The 17,888-nt window shown below is 56.1% G+C and overlaps 8 protein-coding genes across 8 annotated transcripts; 2 read left to right on the top strand and 6 right to left on the bottom strand.

Moving 5' to 3' along the window:
- Window positions 1-17: 17 nt before the first annotated feature.
- On the bottom strand, window positions 18-2,230 carry CC84DRAFT_1101766 (uncharacterized protein; the record flags this gene model as incomplete). Its single annotated transcript, XM_018174931.1, has 3 exons — window positions 18-1,602; window positions 1,704-1,936; window positions 2,039-2,230. The coding sequence occupies 3 exons, from the start codon at window positions 2,228-2,230 to the stop codon at window positions 18-20; spliced, it is 2,010 nt and encodes a 669-aa protein (XP_018031547.1).
- Window positions 2,231-5,024: 2,794 nt separating this feature from the next.
- CC84DRAFT_277932 (uncharacterized protein) lies at window positions 5,025-5,796 on the bottom strand. Its single transcript, XM_018185735.1, has 2 exons — window positions 5,620-5,796; window positions 5,025-5,539 (listed from the first exon to the last, which is right to left on the bottom strand). Exons 1-2 carry the CDS (start codon window positions 5,633-5,635, stop codon window positions 5,115-5,117), a joined length of 441 nt encoding a protein of 146 aa, XP_018031546.1. The 5' UTR covers window positions 5,636-5,796; the 3' UTR covers window positions 5,025-5,114.
- A 162-nt stretch (window positions 5,797-5,958) lies between these two features.
- CC84DRAFT_1180238 (uncharacterized protein) lies at window positions 5,959-6,672 on the bottom strand (the record flags this gene model as incomplete). The annotated part of the gene is made up of 2 exons (XM_018180461.1): window positions 5,959-6,509; window positions 6,639-6,672. 2 exons carry the CDS (start codon window positions 6,670-6,672, stop codon window positions 5,959-5,961), a joined length of 585 nt encoding a protein of 194 aa, XP_018031545.1.
- Window positions 6,673-7,346: 674 nt separating this feature from the next.
- On the top strand, window positions 7,347-8,679 carry CC84DRAFT_1128644 (ubiquitin-conjugating enzyme). Its single transcript, XM_018175806.1, has 3 exons — window positions 7,347-7,761; window positions 7,817-8,146; window positions 8,199-8,679. The coding sequence occupies exons 1-3, from the start codon at window positions 7,703-7,705 to the stop codon at window positions 8,314-8,316; spliced, it is 507 nt and encodes a 168-aa protein (XP_018031544.1). The 5' UTR covers window positions 7,347-7,702; the 3' UTR covers window positions 8,317-8,679.
- A 2,726-nt stretch (window positions 8,680-11,405) lies between these two features.
- On the bottom strand, window positions 11,406-13,124 carry CC84DRAFT_1168312 (class II aaRS and biotin synthetase). Its single transcript, XM_018179365.1, has one exon. The coding sequence runs from the start codon at window positions 12,849-12,851 to the stop codon at window positions 11,460-11,462; it is 1,392 nt and encodes a 463-aa protein (XP_018031543.1). The 5' UTR covers window positions 12,852-13,124; the 3' UTR covers window positions 11,406-11,459.
- Window positions 13,125-13,554: 430 nt separating this feature from the next.
- CC84DRAFT_1063072 (uncharacterized protein) lies at window positions 13,555-15,237 on the top strand (the record flags this gene model as incomplete). Its single annotated transcript, XM_018173605.1, has 2 exons — window positions 13,555-13,937; window positions 14,049-15,237. Coding segments are annotated over 2 exons (1,572 nt in total), but the record flags the coding sequence as incomplete, so codon positions are not given.
- Window positions 15,238-15,498: 261 nt separating this feature from the next.
- On the bottom strand, window positions 15,499-16,790 carry CC84DRAFT_1128634 (uncharacterized protein; the record flags this gene model as incomplete). The annotated part of the gene is made up of 2 exons (XM_018175805.1): window positions 15,499-16,553; window positions 16,650-16,790. 2 exons carry the CDS (start codon window positions 16,788-16,790, stop codon window positions 15,627-15,629), a joined length of 1,068 nt encoding a protein of 355 aa, XP_018031541.1. The 3' UTR covers window positions 15,499-15,626.
- A 307-nt stretch (window positions 16,791-17,097) lies between these two features.
- On the bottom strand, window positions 17,098-17,442 carry CC84DRAFT_1101582 (uncharacterized protein; the record flags this gene model as incomplete). The annotated part of the gene is made up of 1 exon (XM_018174920.1): window positions 17,098-17,442. The coding sequence occupies one exon, from the start codon at window positions 17,440-17,442 to the stop codon at window positions 17,098-17,100; it is 345 nt and encodes a 114-aa protein (XP_018031540.1).
- Between the last annotated feature and the right edge of the window lie 446 nt (window positions 17,443-17,888).

The following is a 17,888-nucleotide window of genomic DNA, read 5'->3' as shown; positions in this document are numbered from 1 at the left end:
GTGATAATGATGATTGTTTAGCGGTGCGCGCCAGCACCGGCCTTGATCTCTCGCTTCATCTCTTCGAGCTTCTTGTGCATCTTGAGCAGATCGTCGCGTTGAGCCTGAGAGGGCGGGGTCGCCGACTCGGTCAGCTGCCAGTACAGAGCTTCGTACTTTTTGTAGTACCTTTGAAACTTCTGGCTAAGCTCAACGGTCTGGCGGAAGCTGAGACTAGGTACCGTAGGAGAGGTCTGCGACGACGATGAGTCGCCTGGCGAGATTTGCGAGCTTTGTGGATAGCGAGCTGCACGCGCGGTATCGATGCTATTGACTTTGCGAACTTTTGTAGAGGGAGTGGATGAGGAGGAGCCGTCGGACCGGCGTTTGAGCGAGGTGATGGACGAAGGGGCATTGCCATTTGGTCGACCGTGGGCGTTGGCGGGCGTGCCGTTTGGCGCGGAGCGTTCGACCTGAGGCTTCTTGACGGCAAGATTATGGTTGTGGATGTCGCTGTCCAGGTCGTTGGCCTTGCGCTTCAACGAGCGATCGGAGTTGCTTGACAAGTTCTTAGCGGGAGAGGGGGCACCAGACAGGGCCTTGTGGACAGGGTGGCTGTCCTCGAAGTCACTAGCATTGACAGGTGGGGAAGCGGACAGCGGCGATGGATTCTTGGGCTTGGTGTTGACAGGCTTGGTCGGCCTGAACGGGCGGTTCTGCTGGAGATCGCGGGAGGCCATCTTAGGTTTGACGCGGGGAGAGGGGGCTTCGGCGGAAGGCGCGACCTTCTTCGGGCGGATCTTGTTGGCGTCGGCAGGAGCGGCGCGGTTGGAAGGTGCAGTGGTAGAGAGTTTAGGCGTCGAGGTTGCAGCCGGTGCAGGCGAGTTCTTCGCGGGCAGCGGTGAACTCTTTGCTGGCGCAGGTTCCCTCAACGGCTTCATAACTCTCTCCTTCACTGTCTTCTTTGGCTTCGCTTCAGGATCCTTCACCTTTCTCTCCACCTCCTTCTCCCCAGCTTTCTTCGCAGCGGGCTTCTTCTCATTCAACTTAGACATCTTATGGAGGGGCGTAGAAGCCTTCTGTGGCTTCTCAGGCGCCTTTACGCTGAGGCGTGAGAGGCACTTGCCTTGGCCTCGCTCGTCACGTGGCAGGAGAATCTGCCAAAGCTTGTCCTCCTTGGACAAACGCAAACGATCAAATGACTTGATAGCGCTGTTGATGGCCTGCTCTCGGTCTTCCTGGCTCTTGTAGGGGAACTTGTAGGGATCGATCTCACGAAAAGACTTGTCAGTCAGCTGCCACTTTTCTCCGTCGTCTGCTGTGTGTTTGGCGATCTTGGGCAGCAGGTCTCGAACGTTTGCTACTGATGTCCGACATGTCTGGGCCAAGTAGGACTCTTTGGCGGGCTGCATAGCAAGCAGATGGATTATGGGGACACGAAGAGCAGCAAGAACGGCCTGATTGGCGCCGCCAGGTTGCGAGGTGGGTGGCCTCTTGGTCATGGGTGAGGAAGGCACGCTGAGCAGCGGCGACCCGGTGCCGGAAGGAGCGAGGTGGCTCGGCACGAAGCCTTTGGAAGGAACGCGGCGGTGTCCTGCATTGCGCATATCGCCGACAACGGTCCTGAGAGGCAGCACTTGTCAGTCTCATGTTCACTAAACCACTGTTGATTTGCAGCAGTACGACACAGCCAAGCGTCACTAAGGGACACCAGGGAGGCATACTTGTTGGCTTCCTTCATCTCTTTCACAGCTGCCATGCTGTTCTTCAGCTGTTCCAACGCCGAATCGACACCGGCAGTCACATTCTCTGCCTTGTGCAGCACGAGGCTGTGCTTGATCAAGCTGGCGAACTCGAGGTTGTCGTCGCTACCAGTCCCGCTGGAGTGGTACAATTCGTTTCTGGTGGTCTCGGAGGTGCTCTGTAGAGTAAAGGTCTTGTCGCCGTACTTGAGTTGCTGTGTGTTTGTCAGCCGTAGTCCTTGTCTAGAATCCTCCACCGCCAACGCTCGAAGCCGACCCGACAGCTGCGAAGCTGGTGTGGTGAGAGTGTAACGTACAGGTGTGCGTCCGAAGAGGATGTGCGGAGGTTTCCCGGTCCGCACGCTCTCGAGGAGCTCGTCGACAATATCCTGGGTCATGTCCACTTGCATTGCCTGGATGGGCGTTGTTTTGGCTACCCTCGAGCCGATGTCGCTGTCCGGGGCGCCGAAGAGGGCAATGCTCCCCGAGGGAAGCAGTGAAGTCGCCATGGTGAGGCTGTCAATGGGAGCTGGGGACGACGATGCAACAGAAAGCGGAACCAGGTGTGTGCTCGCACCCTGAGGAGGTCAAGGGAAACGCTGCATGGAGAGAGCACCCAGGCACTCTGTAGCAAGCACAGCACAGCGCAGCACAGCGCAGCAACAAACAAGAGGCGAGCTGTGGCCGTGGCAGGAGCCCCGTTTGGCGTGTGGGATGTTAGGAGGGCGGAGGAACGAACAAAGGGCTCGCAGCTCGGAGGACCGTCAGACCAGGTCAGACTGTCATAGCGCGCGATGGTCCCGGAATCGAGGCAGGGTGGGCGCACGGGTACTAAGGTACGGTGCTGAAACGATTGGCTGTCACGGAGGGAATGAAGGCGGCGATGTCATTCACTCTGGACAGCACTTGGGACCACGACGGTGTAAGGGCAGAGAGAGGAGCGGGCAGGCACAGCGGGCAGACAGACAAGCACGCAGGCGGGCGGGTGTTGGGCCAGCGTGCATGGCTGCATGCCACGGCTCTCTAGCGGTGGAGGCCGGAGAGGGCGGTCGAGGCAGAGCGACTAGAGCGACTGCGCCAATTCTGGAGGGCGAATCCAGCGCGGGCCGCGTCCAGTGCCTCGTGCTACCTCGCGCTGGCTGCCCGCTGCAAGGCATTGCGCCCATTCCACGCCCGGCTGCCCATGTCGGCGGATCGAGCACCTCTGCGGCGCCCACCACACGCAGTCACAGCGCGAGGCAGAGCACTGCCAGTCGCGCCCTGGGCCCGCTGCCCGCTCCCGAGCACGGCGACGAGCGTGCTGAGGCTGGCGCTGGCGCTGGCGCTGTCTGCGCCGAGGCGCTGCTGCTCGCCTCTCGTGGCAGGCCTGGCTCCGCGTTTAACAGCGGCGGAATTTGGATGCCGGGCCCTGCACTTGCACCCTGGCCCGGTCCATCCGCGCCAGCGCATCCTGGCGTGCCTGTTTCGAGTGCAGTTGTTTGAGCCCCAGCAGCACCGCACCGCCGTGCCGCTTATCTGCTGGCGAGCAGCTCGTCGGCCGCGCTCCTCTGTGCCCGCTGAGCAGCCCTGGAGAGCCGGAGGGCGGCGTCGGCTGACGCAAACGCGGGCGCGCAGGGCATCGAGGCTGGCTGGCTGCTGTCATCCACCACGGCGGTCCGCTGCGCTCAATGGGGAACGCCACGCCAACGACTACGCCAGCTCGAGCTACCCTCCAGCCCTTGTCCTATGTGCGGGACGACCAGCGAGGCCCCGCAATAGTGGTGCGGAAACACCCACCGAGCACCCCCAACGCCAGACTCACCTCCATCAAAGTGAAATGCCGTCTGCGTGCAGACGCCGCCGCGAGACAGTCGCAGGCGTTCGCTCTGCACGCAACCTTCGCCTTGCTGGTCCGGCACGCCCCGGGCAAGCGCAGGCGACGGCGACGGCGGCTCCACCCCCACTCTCTCTGCGTGATGTGGCCCACGCCCAACAAGCCCCGAGTTGACTCCAGCCCTCATGCGAGGGCGCCCGCACCGAAGCCTCGCTTTCCCCAATATCCTGCGGCACTCGATGAGCACTGCGCACTAGCGGACGACTAGAGAAGTCGATCCGGAAGCGTATGCGCCATCTGACTGTCGGCTCGACGGCCAGCAGGATTAGCCGGCATCCCACTGCGTGTGCATGAGTAACCACACCTGCAGACGATGCTCGTGGTGTCGCTCCCCTCCTGCAGCGAACCCGCCGGACGCCGACGTGTGCATGAACTACCTCCAATTGTTCTCCTGCCTTTCTGGCAATCACGAACCCAAACTGGCAGGCCCTTCAATCTCGCACAAGGCCCTCACGGCAAACCGCAGTCTATCGTCTGGCTAGAGCTGCATTGGGCCATGCCCGCCGAACCCAAGTCCCCTCGATATGCTCTTGCCCCCTCGCAGCTTCTGGAAGCCTTCCGCACTGCAATATGTGAACCCTGGATATCTCCCCTGGCTAGATTGCGGTTGACGTTGACCGCGGGGTACATAGATTGCGTTGCACAAGACGCGCCACCGACCAGCTGTGAGGAAATCGCTGCGTCCACGTACACAATGGCAGCACAGCACAGGGTGAACATCTCCACCTGAGTGCGACCACGCAGGAACCGTACGAGTACCTATCCTGTTTCGTGCCCGCACATGACCACAAGTGCACCATTGGGTGGAAATTCTTACAAACCCCACAAAACCAACAGTCGATGCGACCGCGGACATTGGTACTCGTTCAGGCGTACGCGGCATCCTGATTATATTAACGTCTGGCGCTTCCTTCGCTTTGCGAGGCTGCTAACCGTCTGCTAACTGTGTCTTCCCCAGAGTCGCCTAGACATCCCGTCGGTACGGGTGCTGAATACGACGGCGATTGATTACACTGGCTGCACGTTTCTATAACGAGAGCAGCGTCTCAATGCATTTATGAAGTCACGACGAAGCGTACAGCAGTCCATAATATCCCATATTATAGTAACGGTGACGGCGGTCCTGCCATCTCTGCACCCCTGCTGATCGACCGTCGGCGTGCCATGCCGTCCTCACCATGCCAGGCACACACCCTCCCACCACCCATACTCCACTGCACACCTATTGTAGAGCACTCGGTCAGGTGCCACCTAACACGTTCCAAGGCGTCGTGTTCTTGTAGAACCAATCGACGCTACGCCGCCATGTCACCCTTCTCAGCCAGCACCCAGCACCTCTAGCCTATATTTGGCAGTCCACCTCGCCGCCAGGCACACGTCTGCTTACCCAAGCAGTCAGCCAACAAGGCACTTCACCCACCGGCGCACGCCCGTCCCACCCTCGCAGCCACTGGATTCCGCGCGCGACAGCCACACACCTCAGATGCTCAGCAGATCTGCAGCGCGGTGGATCGTGTCGCTCAGCACCCGTCACCTGCGCGCCGCCGATCGCGACGGCGACGGCTTCGGGCAGGCCTCGACGTGCCAGAGATTGGGGTGCGCGGCGGGGATCTGCTGTCGGCGCGCGACCCGGGATCGTCGCACGCTTGCTGCAGGGCCAATCGCTGGAGGCGTGGCGCGCCGTTGACCCAGGTATCCACAAGTACCGTCCGTGCCGTACCTTGACTGTGGGTGGACGTTTTTAGCCTTCCAGATTTCGAATGCTTTGCACCAGAGGTGTTTGTGAACAAAAAGAGGGTTGGGTGAATATGTAGAGGGTGCGGTGTGGTGTTGCTGGGCGGTGTAGCAGGATGCGGAGACGTCATGTGTGGGCTGACCAACACGGATGGGGAGTGGGTCAGCATGGGATGCTTGGGTTGTGGCGTGAGTGCTACACTGGGAGTTGCTCGTGCGATTGAACCAGATCAGCCACAGTTTGGATCTCGGGTTCTTGATGAGTCTCCGGATCTAGAGGGTAAGCCATACCTTGGATTTGCTGCATCGGAAACAGCAACAATGCCCCTCGGTCGCTCTGCGCAGTACAATATCTTTATCCTGGAACATGTGGGAATTATAAGTACTGTAAAGCATGCTTATAAACCAGCGTGTCCAATCGTCTCTCCAGCTGTATGAGGCTGTTACTCACTGGCTTGCCACCTCGAGCCGGGTCATCACTGCTTCCAAGCATAGTATTGGTGTCCTGGCATGTGCATTCGACCTGGTGGAAACCTTGTGGGGCACAGGATCCCACCACAGATCTCGAATATAGATGCAGGAAGTCAAATTAACAAAGACCAGCGCGAAAGAAACCCGAAGCCCCGGAAATTATGCATCACCGTCGTCCGCATCAGTCAGACTGGCTCCAAGCCCACCCTCGCGGGCATGCTCGTCTTGGACATGAAGCTTATGGATGAAGATGGTCAAGGAATGGACATCGAGCGAACTTGAACGAAACGAGGCTGCCAATTCTGCATCTCGTGCGGCGAGTACCCCGTGGGCTCGACCGACACGATGCGCGTGATAGGCATGGCAGTCGACCAGGACGACGCGAAGAGAGTGTTTAAGACGGCACTGAAGAGATTCAAGACATGACTTCAGGATCGCCAGATCAGCAGGAATGTGCACAGGACGGTAGCTGGGCTGTGGGTGTGGGTTGAGTTGTTGGAGAGTCGGTTTGGAAAGTTCACGGAGGAGGGGGAGCAGTGGGTGGGAATACGTGGTGCTGTCAGGAAGGTGATGGGAACTGGGGTTCGAGGAGAGGAGCTTCAGAGAGTTGTGCTTCATGGATGTGAGATCGAGGGAGATGAAGATGCTGTGATGGTGGACGTTTGAGTCGGTCTCTACGGCATGGGTACGGGGTATGATTTCTATAGTTCCTACAGTCTTCATGTAGAAATGATACTACAAACAAGTGAGGAGCCTTTTACGCCGTTGAGTCAGAGTCTTCGGAAACTGCGGGCTGCTTGCTCTTAGGCGTTGTGCCTCAGCTGGTGCTCCATGCATACCTAGCGCACATCTCCGGCTTCGATATCTCGACATGTTGATGATGTTGGTGAATGAGTAGGATCACAGTCACTGCCATCGTCCCATCTCGGCCGCCACTCAATTTTCTTTTCATCCCTATGCAGAGCCATGCATAGCGTGTGTCATCCGGCTCGCCTGCCTGGTCCTCTCGTTCCGCGGCCCGCTCCTCTGCTTCCACCGCTTCTCTATCTTCTGCTCCTGATTAGGGGCCTGGTATCCTTCTTTTAACTCTTTCCTGCTGGTCGTAATTTTGTAACCTGATGGCTAAGTGCGAGAGTTTTTGCGCGATCTGACAACATTCAGGTCGGGTTTTGTCAAAGGTATGCTAACCCGCAGACCATGCTCCACAAAGAAGCTCTTCTGTTTCTCCTTTCTGGCGATCGTAGACTGCAGCCATGGTGGCCTGTCCTGCTGTGCTTCTTATGCTGCCTCTAGACTTCTGAGTGCTATCCAAGTGTCCCAAATGCCCATCCTGGACTGCACAACGTCAGCACGATCATACTCCCACGCGGCCATCACGCGCTCATCGATCTAATCCTAGCCTTGAGCATCTCGTCCAAGTAGTTTACCATGGGCCTCTCTTGTCAAATTGTGGGGTGGTGGAGATTGCCTCGCGCGGCGAGCTCCTTCCTCTTCTTCATAAAACCAGCAGCCACCAGAAGCACGATACCTATACAGTCGTCATCCAGCACAGGTCCAGCATACGATGGCAAAGCGCGACGCAACAAAGTCTCATGTCGCGTACCTGACGCGCATCGATTGGGTGGGGGTCGAACCGCCCTAGCGAGCTGAAGCGAGACGGTATCCGGGGTGATGGCGCGAACAGTAAACAAGCACGCACGACATTGACTGCTCGAGCTCCATTACCACCCCCACTTCACCTTCACCGCTGTACTCTGGTCTTGTCGGCGACCTCTTACTTTCTTCTCTTCTTCATTTTCTTCAACAAATCGATCGAACAGGACTGCATTTCGGCGGTTCTGCTACAGCTTTGGAGGCTATTCTTCGTCGTAGGAAACAACAAAAAAGTCAAGACGACAGCACAATGGCACTCTCAACCGGAGCCCGCACCAACGGCAGCGGCGGCGCCACTGTCGCTCAACGGTACGCTCTCCCTGCCCCCCCTCTGGCCGTGACGCACGCTAACCCCACCTCAAAGCCTGCAGAAAGAGCTCATGGACATCATGATGAAGCCCACGCCCGGCATCACCGCCTTTCCCGACGACGAGAATATGAGCCGCTGGACTGCCACTATTGACGGCCCCGAGTCAACGCCGTACGAAAACCTCGTCTTCAAGCTCAGCATGGAGTTTGGTGCCACGTATCCGTACGCCCCGCCCACGGTGCTCTTCAAGACGCCCATCTACCATCCCAACGTCGACTTCAGCGGCAGGATCTGCCTCGATATCCTCAAGGACAAATGGAGCGCCGTATACAACATTGGTACCGTGCTGCTGAGCCTGCAGAGTCTGCTCGGAGAGCCAAATAAGTAAGTTCACAATTTACTACGCCTTGCAATAGCAGGGCTAACCGCACAATAGCTCGAGCCCGCTCAACGGCCAGGCTGCCGAGCTTTGGGACAAGGACATGGACGAATTCAAGCGTCTCGTCCTTGCGCGCCACAAAACGCCCGAGGAGCTTGATGCGGCTGGTCTTTAAACGACCCCAAGCTCTCAGTAGACGCCAAGGCTACGACATGGAACGTTCCTCTCCACTTTGGAGTCTTCTTGGATACACTCTGGTCCGGCAATCAGTCCTGCAATGTGGCTTGGGACAATGACGGGAGACGTATGTCTCCAACATGAGCACTCACGAGATCACGAGGCACAAATACGTTACGCTCGTGCTGATACGGTCCGGGCTGCTTCTTTTTCTCTTTGATTTTGCATTGCGTTGGCATGGCATAGGTGGAGTTTGGATGGAGCATTCGAGCGGGGGTGTTCATTTTGGCTGTCGGGGTTTGATTTCCTACATAACCGATCCTATTTTGCTCCCAAAGACATGACTATTTCGCATTCTCAGTTGGTCTTATGCATATGAGTCGTGGCTCAGACACTGTGTTCCAGTTCATGCCCGCCATACTATTGACAGATCTGCGAACAACTCGGATCAAGACTCGAGACCCAGAAGATGGATGCCTGTCAAAGCATGCACAGTACGGTATCATCGGACATTGCTTCAGTCAGCCACGACAGGCCAAGCCATGCCGTCGCCTAGGTGTTCTTTATCTCTGCCCAATGTGCCACATCGACCTCTAGAAGATTGAAGAAGTACCATATGATCGTATCCCCGCCAACGTACCACGTAATAATCTTGCTGCCTATCTTGTCGACGACAACATTTATCGTCATCGTCAATCGTTTTTCAAGTTTTCAAGTCCTAACTGGTCTGTACTCAGAGCTGGAAATGGATCAGGCACAGCGACAGAAGGGAGTTGGGACGCTCTTATGTTATACATGAGGACAGAATAAGAGCGAAGCAGTCGTAGAAGACCTTCATTTTATAGGGCCTGGCATCAAGTTGATCGCGGCAGAATCGATTCTACCAGGTGGTAGTAGCCTACTCCTCCAGCAAAACATTATGGCCACCAGAAGCCCTCTTAGCTATGCCGTGTAACGCCCAGATCAGGTAAATAAGCACGTCGCTTGCTGGCGTTTACGTCTGAGACTTGCACTTCTATGCAATATCATCAGCATCAGGGGGTGTATGAACGTTTCGGAATGTCAGATGGACCCCTCAAGGGAAAATTGAAACTCAAGCCGCTTAACTTATGGTGATGATGTGCATATTGTTATGCACCCATGAGAGTTATGTTCCACCGCTGTCACATCAGCTTTCGTGACGAAGACACAAGAAGTGGCTACCGACTCCACCACCGGAGTCTTCACCCCAACTGCCAAAGTCTGAGGCCTAGTTTCCTTGGAGTATGGCGCCGTTCCTAATCGAACAGATCAGTTGAACGTATAAAGAACTGTCGCGGTATCACTTACGCATAAACCTTGGTGTATTCCTCAGCCATGTTGTGATCCTGGTATCGCTCGCGAAAGGCTGCCTTCATTTTTGCATACCATTTTTGCTTTCCAAGATCTGCACAGTTGCGACCGACATCAGTGCCTCCAACGAATTGCTTGCTGACGCACGCTTGGAGAACACCCAACAGGCACTCTTCCGGCAGATGGTTGTGAGCCAAGTCTGCTTGATGAAAGCGCCGTTAAGACCATGGTCGAAAATGTTGGAGTACAAGCAGAAAACATCGCGATGAATTCAAAACTTCTTCTGGAAGCGAGGTCCTTGAGTGACCTGAATGGTCATCATGTTGTCGAATGCTGATCTGGTCACAGTGAGAAGCACTATGTCATTTTCAATTCAAGAAGTTCCTTGATGAAGAGAATGCGTGCGAGATACCGCGACGCACAGACGGTCCGTGAATCTGAAATACGAGTGAGCTCTACCAGAGGCGAGGTGTAGAATCCTCGTGGATATGCCACTTCAGCCGTCCTGGATTGCAGGGCTGGGGCCTGATAGTAGCATCATATTGCCACTGAGTGCAGCGAATTACACACGATTGCTTACCCTGTGCTTGATCCCTTCCGCACCACCTCAGCATAGTCATGGTAGCGCTCGCAGAAACTCCTCTCCATGACGTCCACCCATACATTCACCTTGCGATTATTAGTGCACTGTCCACATGCTGAGAGTTTTGAGACTCGAGAGACTATTATTGACATCAGTACCTTGTCCTGGGAAAACCTTCTTGTCCCGACATGAGCTCTAATGCGCCGTTTTCGAATGCGGGAATAGCGTAGAAATCGACGAAGATGAAGACATCCACAGGATCTTGTTGTTGGAGCGATTCGCCATCGATCCCAGACGACAGGAGGCCGGTGTTTAGCCAATAGACAGAGATGGTGAAGGTCCTGATCTTGCAGTTATGCATCTCATACACAGTTGAACCAGCTTCTTTGAATGATCCGTTCAGAGCGCAAACAAAGAAACCGGAATAGAAGCACAATAGACCGCGATAGACAAGGAACTCGTTGACAGAGATGCCATCTCAGCGAGGTTCCTTGACCCTGATGGTCAGCATACTGTCGTACGCAGTACTGTATGTGCATAGGGGAGCTTGCGATGTTGTGGCTACGACTTACATGTGTGCCTCCGAAACCGAAATATTTCATGGTATCTTGTCGGTAGATACTGGGCTGGGAAGGCTTACAGCGTCAGCACTTGCTGTTGACGCCATCTCGGCGAGTCCTGGGCGGAGGTGAGGGTGTTGAAGATGAGTAAGAAGATATAATTGGTTCTTTCTATACTTGTTGGTGTTGGGGATGCTAAAGCCAACAAAAAGTGTGGAATCGGGCGAGAGAGTGGGCCTCGCCTGTTGAGATCGATTGTCTGCAGAGTGAATAAATAACAAGTGAAGGTGAAGGTGACACGGCTGTCCACTGTAGACATTGCAGGAATTCGATCGCTCCTGGGTCAGTACGTTGAAGTACAAGCATTACGCTTTTAGTGGAACTGCTAAACTTATACGCTAATTGTCCATCTCGTGTGCGCATCTTCTGATTGCATAATTATATTTTGTTGGCGTACTACCTTATTGCATTTGAACGCGCCATCCTAGATAGTTAGGTTGATTCCTTGCAGCCTTCGACCATCTCAGTGACATGTCAGTGTACGATGCGGTGGACAGAGAACATATACGGAGTATCGAACAAGAAACATCACAAGATCTGGCATCTCAACCCGCCGGACCGTCGAAGTGTACACAATAATTTACATTCTTATGGCCTTATAGTATACTACAAGAATCTCTCCACCAGAGCCAGGAAATACCTTCTTGCCTCTTCTATCGTCATCCCTACACTGATAGTTCCCTTGAGTTCATCTTCTTCCGTAAGCGGCCGCCCCAAAACCTCAGTGATAACCTCGCGTACGGCGCCATCGTTCGGCTGGTTCTTGATATTCAGACGCACGGTTTGAGACTTCGCTTCTTCAGCACCGATGACGATGATATGGTTATACTTCTTGTTATGGGCTTCGCGGAGCTTCTTACCCAACTGGCGAGCGCTCGAGTCGACGTCGATGGGAAGGTGGATCGCAGATAATTGTCTTGGCGTCGGTTTGAAGTCGGCGCTTGTCTGTGCGTTGTTCGAATGTGAGGGGTCTAAGACACCTGCGAGTACGGATTGAACGCGAGCCGCGTATTCGAGCAGTTCAGGCTTTTGATTCAACGTCACGACCACCGCGGGCCGCGGCGAAAGCCAGAATGGGAAGCTGCCGTTGTAATGCTCGATAAGGAGGGCCATGAAGCGCTCCAATGATCCGTATATGGCGCGATGGACGATGACAGGCCGACGGCACGATGGATCAATATTCTTGTCCCCAGCTGAGACAGCACCTGCCTCCAGCTCCTCGGGCGATGCTTGATATTGCAGGTCAAAGCGCTGGGGGAGTTGAAAGTCGAGCTGAATGGTTGCTGTTTGGTGTTCTTTCCCAGTCGCGTCTTTCAGAATGATATCAATCTTCGGACCGTAAAAGGCACCGTCTCCCTCATTGATAGCCCATTCTCTTCCGCTGTTATTAAGAGCAGTAGTCAGCTGCTCTTCCGCTCTATTCCACTCTTCAAGTGTCCCAATGTAGTGTTCCTCTGGTCGAGTCGAGAGCAACAACTTATAAGGACCAAGATTGAAGGTGTCGTACACCATGCCCACAAACTTCAACGTCTGTTCAATCTCCGACAAAATCTGGTCTGGCCGACAAAATATATGCGCATCATCTTGATGGAAACGTCGGACCCGTGTCAAGCCCGTCAGGGACCCTGAAATCTCGTTTCGATGCAACGCGCTGAAGTCGGCATACCGCACAGGCAGGTCCCTGTAGCTTTTGAGCTCGCCCTCACCCCAGAATAGCAGACAATGTCCCGGGCAATTCATGGGCTTCAGTCCGAACTCTTCATCCTCGCCAGCCTGCGCATTCTCTGTCTGCCCTGTCGCGCCTCGACCCTGTACGCTGAACATGTCTTCCGCATAGTTGTCCCAATGCCCCGATTTTTCCCACAAAGATTTCTTATATATGGTTGGCGTGATGACCTCCTTGTATCCGAACTGCGGGTATTGTGCTCGGAGGAAGTCTTGCAGCTTCTGGAAAACGTAGGCGCCATTCGGGAGGAGCAGCGGCGAGCCAGGGGACATGGGCGACGTAAGGAAAAGGTCATGCAGCTTCGCAATCACCCGGTGATCAGCCCCAGCGTCGGGCTTGGGGGGTTCCGACGTTGTAGGATTCAATTGAGCATTTTGCGAAGCTCGTTGCGCGTTGCGGGCCACCGATTTTTGGAAAGGACCTGGAGCTGAGCATGAGCAGCTCCTGACCGAAGTTGCTACATGGTTGCGAGAGATTTGTGAGCTCAATGGCCTCCGCCCAAGAACACTTGATACTGCTGAAAGTTGCCGTATGCTCGGCATCGAGAAAGCTGGCGAGCTTTAGAGCTGCGCTGCACCTTCGAGGCGCGTTGAATTAGCGGCTTGGCGCCGACCGATCTTATCTGATCATGACGATGACGTCGTCACATGTTGAATCAAGTCTTTGTGAAGCGCATCGCAAATGCATAATCATGAATGGAGAACACGCGACTAACCCAGTTCTAAGACCAGGGTTAGACTTTACATTGACGCGGTTCCTCATCAACAAGCGCTGATTGGTCAATACCACGTCACACCTTGAAGGAAGTGGCAACCTCGATTTCCAGCCTCTTCTGTAGAACCATTACATGTTAACGACACTGAACATTGGACACTACGCAATCTCTTGCACACCCTACTTGAACTCAAACTAGTTGGAGCATCTTATTCAGATTAGTGTTTGAAAGAGAAGGAGGGAGGTTGATACAACATGGCCGCCGCACAACCGCGAAGGCACAACGGCAGCCTTGGAGATTCCTGGGGCTCCGCCGAATACTCAGATGACAACGTTTCTATTGATTCTGCGGATTCATTGTCGGACACTGGCAGCCAGAGCGACTATTTTGAAGAGCACCGGCGCGATGTGTTGGACGAAGAGGAGGACGACATGGCTACACCTATGCCGCATCCCAGGACTACACGGGCGACGGAAATCCGCCATGACACACCTACCAAGGGCTCAGCCGCTCGAATTTCACAGCGACCGCAAATGGCAAGGGGTGCCTCGAGAACTTTCCAGCAACCAACGCCACAGCAATCGCCTGAGCCGGCGTTCATAATGCCCTCCATCAACACGTCAACGAATGGCTTCAACAGCGCGTCACCCACAGCACCCATCCGAAACTCTCAACTCAGGAGCAGGAACCCTCAGCGAAATCCTGCCCCTAGCTATGCGAGCAAAGACATGTCGCGCTTTCCTCGAGCCGACAGGCGCCAGGCTGCCCCAGTTCAAGAAGAGCCGGTAAATCCATGGCACTTCATGGGGCTTTTCTGGGACTACGCTTTGCGTCCTGTTCTCGGATATATCTTCGGCATCTTCAAGATCATCTTCGCTAGCTTGCAGCCTGTTATTGGAGTGGCTGCAGGCTTCGCCGTCTTAGTCCTGACGCTCCAGTTTGGCTCAATCTACCTGAAGAACTCCTTCCAGGCCACCCTTGCGCCAATGTGTTCGCTCCCATTATCTGGCTACCTTCTGCCTTTCTGCGACACGATGCCGAACAACCACCAAGCCAACTTTGAAGAGCTCGTCAACATCCAGTCCTCTTTCGAAGATGTCCTGGAGGCAAACAAGGATTCCTACGCCCTACCAGCAAACATGAAGAAGAGCCAGGTTGCCATGCGCGACCTCCGCATCCAGGTGCGCTTCTCTAACTTGCCCTCCCGGGCCGAGCTAGAGAACGAGTTCGACTCGTTCATTGAGACGGCGCGCGAGGCTTCGGACGACCTCGCAAAGTACAACGCACGCATCGGCTACGTGACGGACCAAGTCATCTCGACCAACAAGTGGACGCTGACTGTGCTCAACGGCATCGTCGCCACCGAGGCCAATAAGGGCGCTCTTTCCGAAGCCGTCAAGCACATGAACATCTTCTCCGTCTTTCGCGGCCCACCCGAAACCCTCGAGCAGCGCATCTTCGTACAGTACCTCAACCACGTGTCCAAGCTCAAAGATGACGTCTCCAGCCTCATAGTCTTTAGCGAGTCCCTCATGGCGCTGCTCAACAACCTCGACGCCCGCCTCGACATCATCGCTGACATCGCCATGCGCGACGACAACACCGTCAACCGCGACCGCGAGGAGCTTCTCGCGGACCTCTGGTCCAAACTCGGCGGCAACCGCTCGTCGAAGGCCGCAAACGCGAAGTCGCTCCAGCTCCTCCGCGATGTCCTGCGCTACCGCGCCAACGCTGTGCAGCTTGTGAGCGCCACGCTGCTCAAGCTGCGGGAGATCTCTACAGGCTTGGAGAACCTGCGTGACGGTATCGCAGCGCCGGAGGTAGTTGGGTTCCGGGAGGATTACCCGCTGCAGTGGCATATTGATGTGGTGTCCCGTAGCGTCGAGCGCCTGCGGGATGCGCGTGGAGAGAACATGGCTATCGAGCGGGAGACCATCCGGAAGGGTATGCGCGAGGGCATGGGCGACGACAAGCCGCAGTACATTGATCGCGGCGAGATGCCGACCGTGTACGCGCACGCGAAGAACGAGAAGGCGTAGGACGCCGTTGCCGAATGGAGGAACGAAGACAGAGCGGTGAGCGTCAGGCAGAGGGACGTACCGTCTCTCCGGCTCTAGACTGTTGAATCGGTTCTTCAGCAAGGCAGTTACGTGGACTTTTGAACATCATCACCGCTTGGTGCATGCTTGGTTATGAACTCTGGCACGACACGACACGGGCTTTTCCCATTTCATCCTCATTCGTAGCACACCTAGATACCCCTATGAAACATCACATTCATCTCGCATGACCCTCCTCGTTTTCTTCTCTGAACACAAAGAGAGTCTCAAGGTCAGCACATTTGCACCTCGCAAATCGCCCTTCGTACCCCCGCCTCCAGCCCCTCAAACTCCATCTCATACGCCACACACCCCTTGCGCCCGCACTCTTGCCTAAACTCATCCACGCTCCCTCCAACCCCAAAGTAGTGCCTCTTTGCCGCCACCAGCGCCTTCCCGCTCTTCACGCGCCGCATGAGCGCGACCATCGCATCCGTAAACGCGACGAGACTCGCAGGCGAATAGATCGTCTCCGACGCCAGGATAAGCGTATTCATCTCCTGCGCGGACGGCACAAGCTCGAGCAGCGTCTCCGTCGGCAGCCACGACCCAGACAGCAGCGTCAGCGTCAACCCCGTCTCCCTCAACTGCGCCTTGAACGCCTCCAGCACCTGCGGCGTAATGTACAAATCGCCATTCTCCTCCTCAGCATTCGGAAACGCAACCGGATTCCCTGCCTCGCCGAAAACCTCCCTGCTCCCCGCCTCATCCAGCGTCCCTGCCCACGTCAGCACCAAATTCGGCAGCGTAACCAACCGCAGCACATCGGCGTTGTAATCCGTCAGTGTGAAGTACATGCCCAGCCTTTCCCTGAGCGCATACTGGAACAGCAGCAGACTGGGCACCGCGGTGCCGCAGCCCATCTCGACGACGTGGTCGACGCGCACGAGGTCGTCGAGGTCCTTGCGCGGCCCGCGGTCGAGCAGGAAGCGCGCGAGGTCCAGGCTGCATTCCCAGGTTTTGTAGCCGCCCTCGTAGACGTTGGTGCGGACGTCCGAGTCGTCGAGGCCCGCGAGCGGGGCGGCGGAGGTGCCATCGTCCTCGGCCATGAGTTGCAGGCGGACGTCGAAGAGCTCGCGGCGCGGGAGGCGCGTGGTGTGGCCGAGGGGGGAGGTTATGGTGGTGAGGGTGAAGGACAGTTTGTCGGGGAGGGAGGAGAGCTGGACATGTTAGGTGTGTACAGACAGTAAGGATATCTAGTTGACTGGGCATGATGCTTCTGTAGTATGCAGTGCGATGCCGAGGCGCATACCTACCAATTCATCTATGTTGTGCGTTTGAGCCGGGATTGGCGGAGGGGCATGTTGCGCCGCTGCTGCCGCGGGCTGGGTGCTCTGGGAGACATCTTCTGTGTCGGCTTCTATATCATCGCCCGAAAAGCCAAAGCTGAAAGACATGTTCACGCGATGCGCCGCGGGGTTGTCAAGAATGTAGTGGTGTATTTTCTATCTCGTTATCGATAAGTCGGCGCGTCGCCATTGGCTCGTGTCGGCGTAAAGAAGGAGAGCCGACGACGCGTCCGGCACCTGGAGTCTATGATGCCGTGTGCTCGTCGCACGATATTCAAGGAACACCGAGTATCAAGTTCTGTCCCGCTGGTCCATGCTGTCGACCTTTTGGAGACCCTTCAGGACAAAAAAGCCAAATCGATCAAAATCCGTCTCGAGACGTGTGAAATCCGTGAAGGCTGTCGTCCTCGCTCGGCTATTGCTCGCTCTCGTTGCGCTTCTGCTGGCTTTCGCACGCGGTGACGGTCTCTCGGGAGAGCTCCCAGCCCGCCGTGTCCATGCCCTTTGTCTTGCCGGCCTCGATGAGCTTCTGGCGCTCGCTGATCTTCTCGCGCATGTGCTGCAGTGTCGCTTCCAGGACCACCGCCTCGCTCCTGCCTTGGCCCTCCATGCCGGGCACAATGGACGCGAGGCGGTCGAAGCCGTCGCGGATGGCTTCGCGCCGCTTCTGCTCGGATCTGATGTGGTTCTCTTTCTTCTGCGCTTCGGTGAGGCGGGGTCTATCCGCCGCGCCTGGGGGCGGGCTCTGGGAGGAAGTCATGGTCGATGTGTGTTGTGGACTGAAGTGTTTGTGTCGGATCGTGGGGCCGGTGTTGGTGTGTCAGGAATGAAGAAGGTAATCTGCCTCTGCGTGTCCAAGGACCACACGTAGCATGGTCTGGCGTGCCGTGTGTGCGAAGGGCGGCGTCGGCAAAGGGAGAGGTTGTAGCTCGGCTGCCCGTGGGCGGCGTGGACGACGTCGAGGAAGGGGCTACCCGGAGCGCGCTTCATGTGACAGTGCAGAGGTCCGCCCGGCGCAACGCGTCAGCGTGATGCTGTCGTGTCCGAGGTTAGCAGCGCGGGACGCATGCGCGCGCGCTCGGCGATTGCATGGACGCTCTGGGCCAGGCCTCGCGCTCCAGTTCCTTGCGGGTGAAAGAGCAGCAGCGGAGGGGTGGGCGGTCTCGGCGCACAGGCACTGCACTTCCACGTGCGGGCATTGGCGAC

Source organism: Paraphaeosphaeria sporulosa (genome assembly GCF_001642045.1).
Source record: "Paraphaeosphaeria sporulosa strain AP3s5-JAC2a unplaced genomic scaffold CC84scaffold_11, whole genome shotgun sequence".
NCBI classification, from domain to species: Eukaryota; Fungi; Ascomycota; class Dothideomycetes; order Pleosporales; family Didymosphaeriaceae; genus Paraphaeosphaeria; species Paraphaeosphaeria sporulosa.
This window is presented reverse-complemented; position numbering and strand designations above follow the sequence as displayed.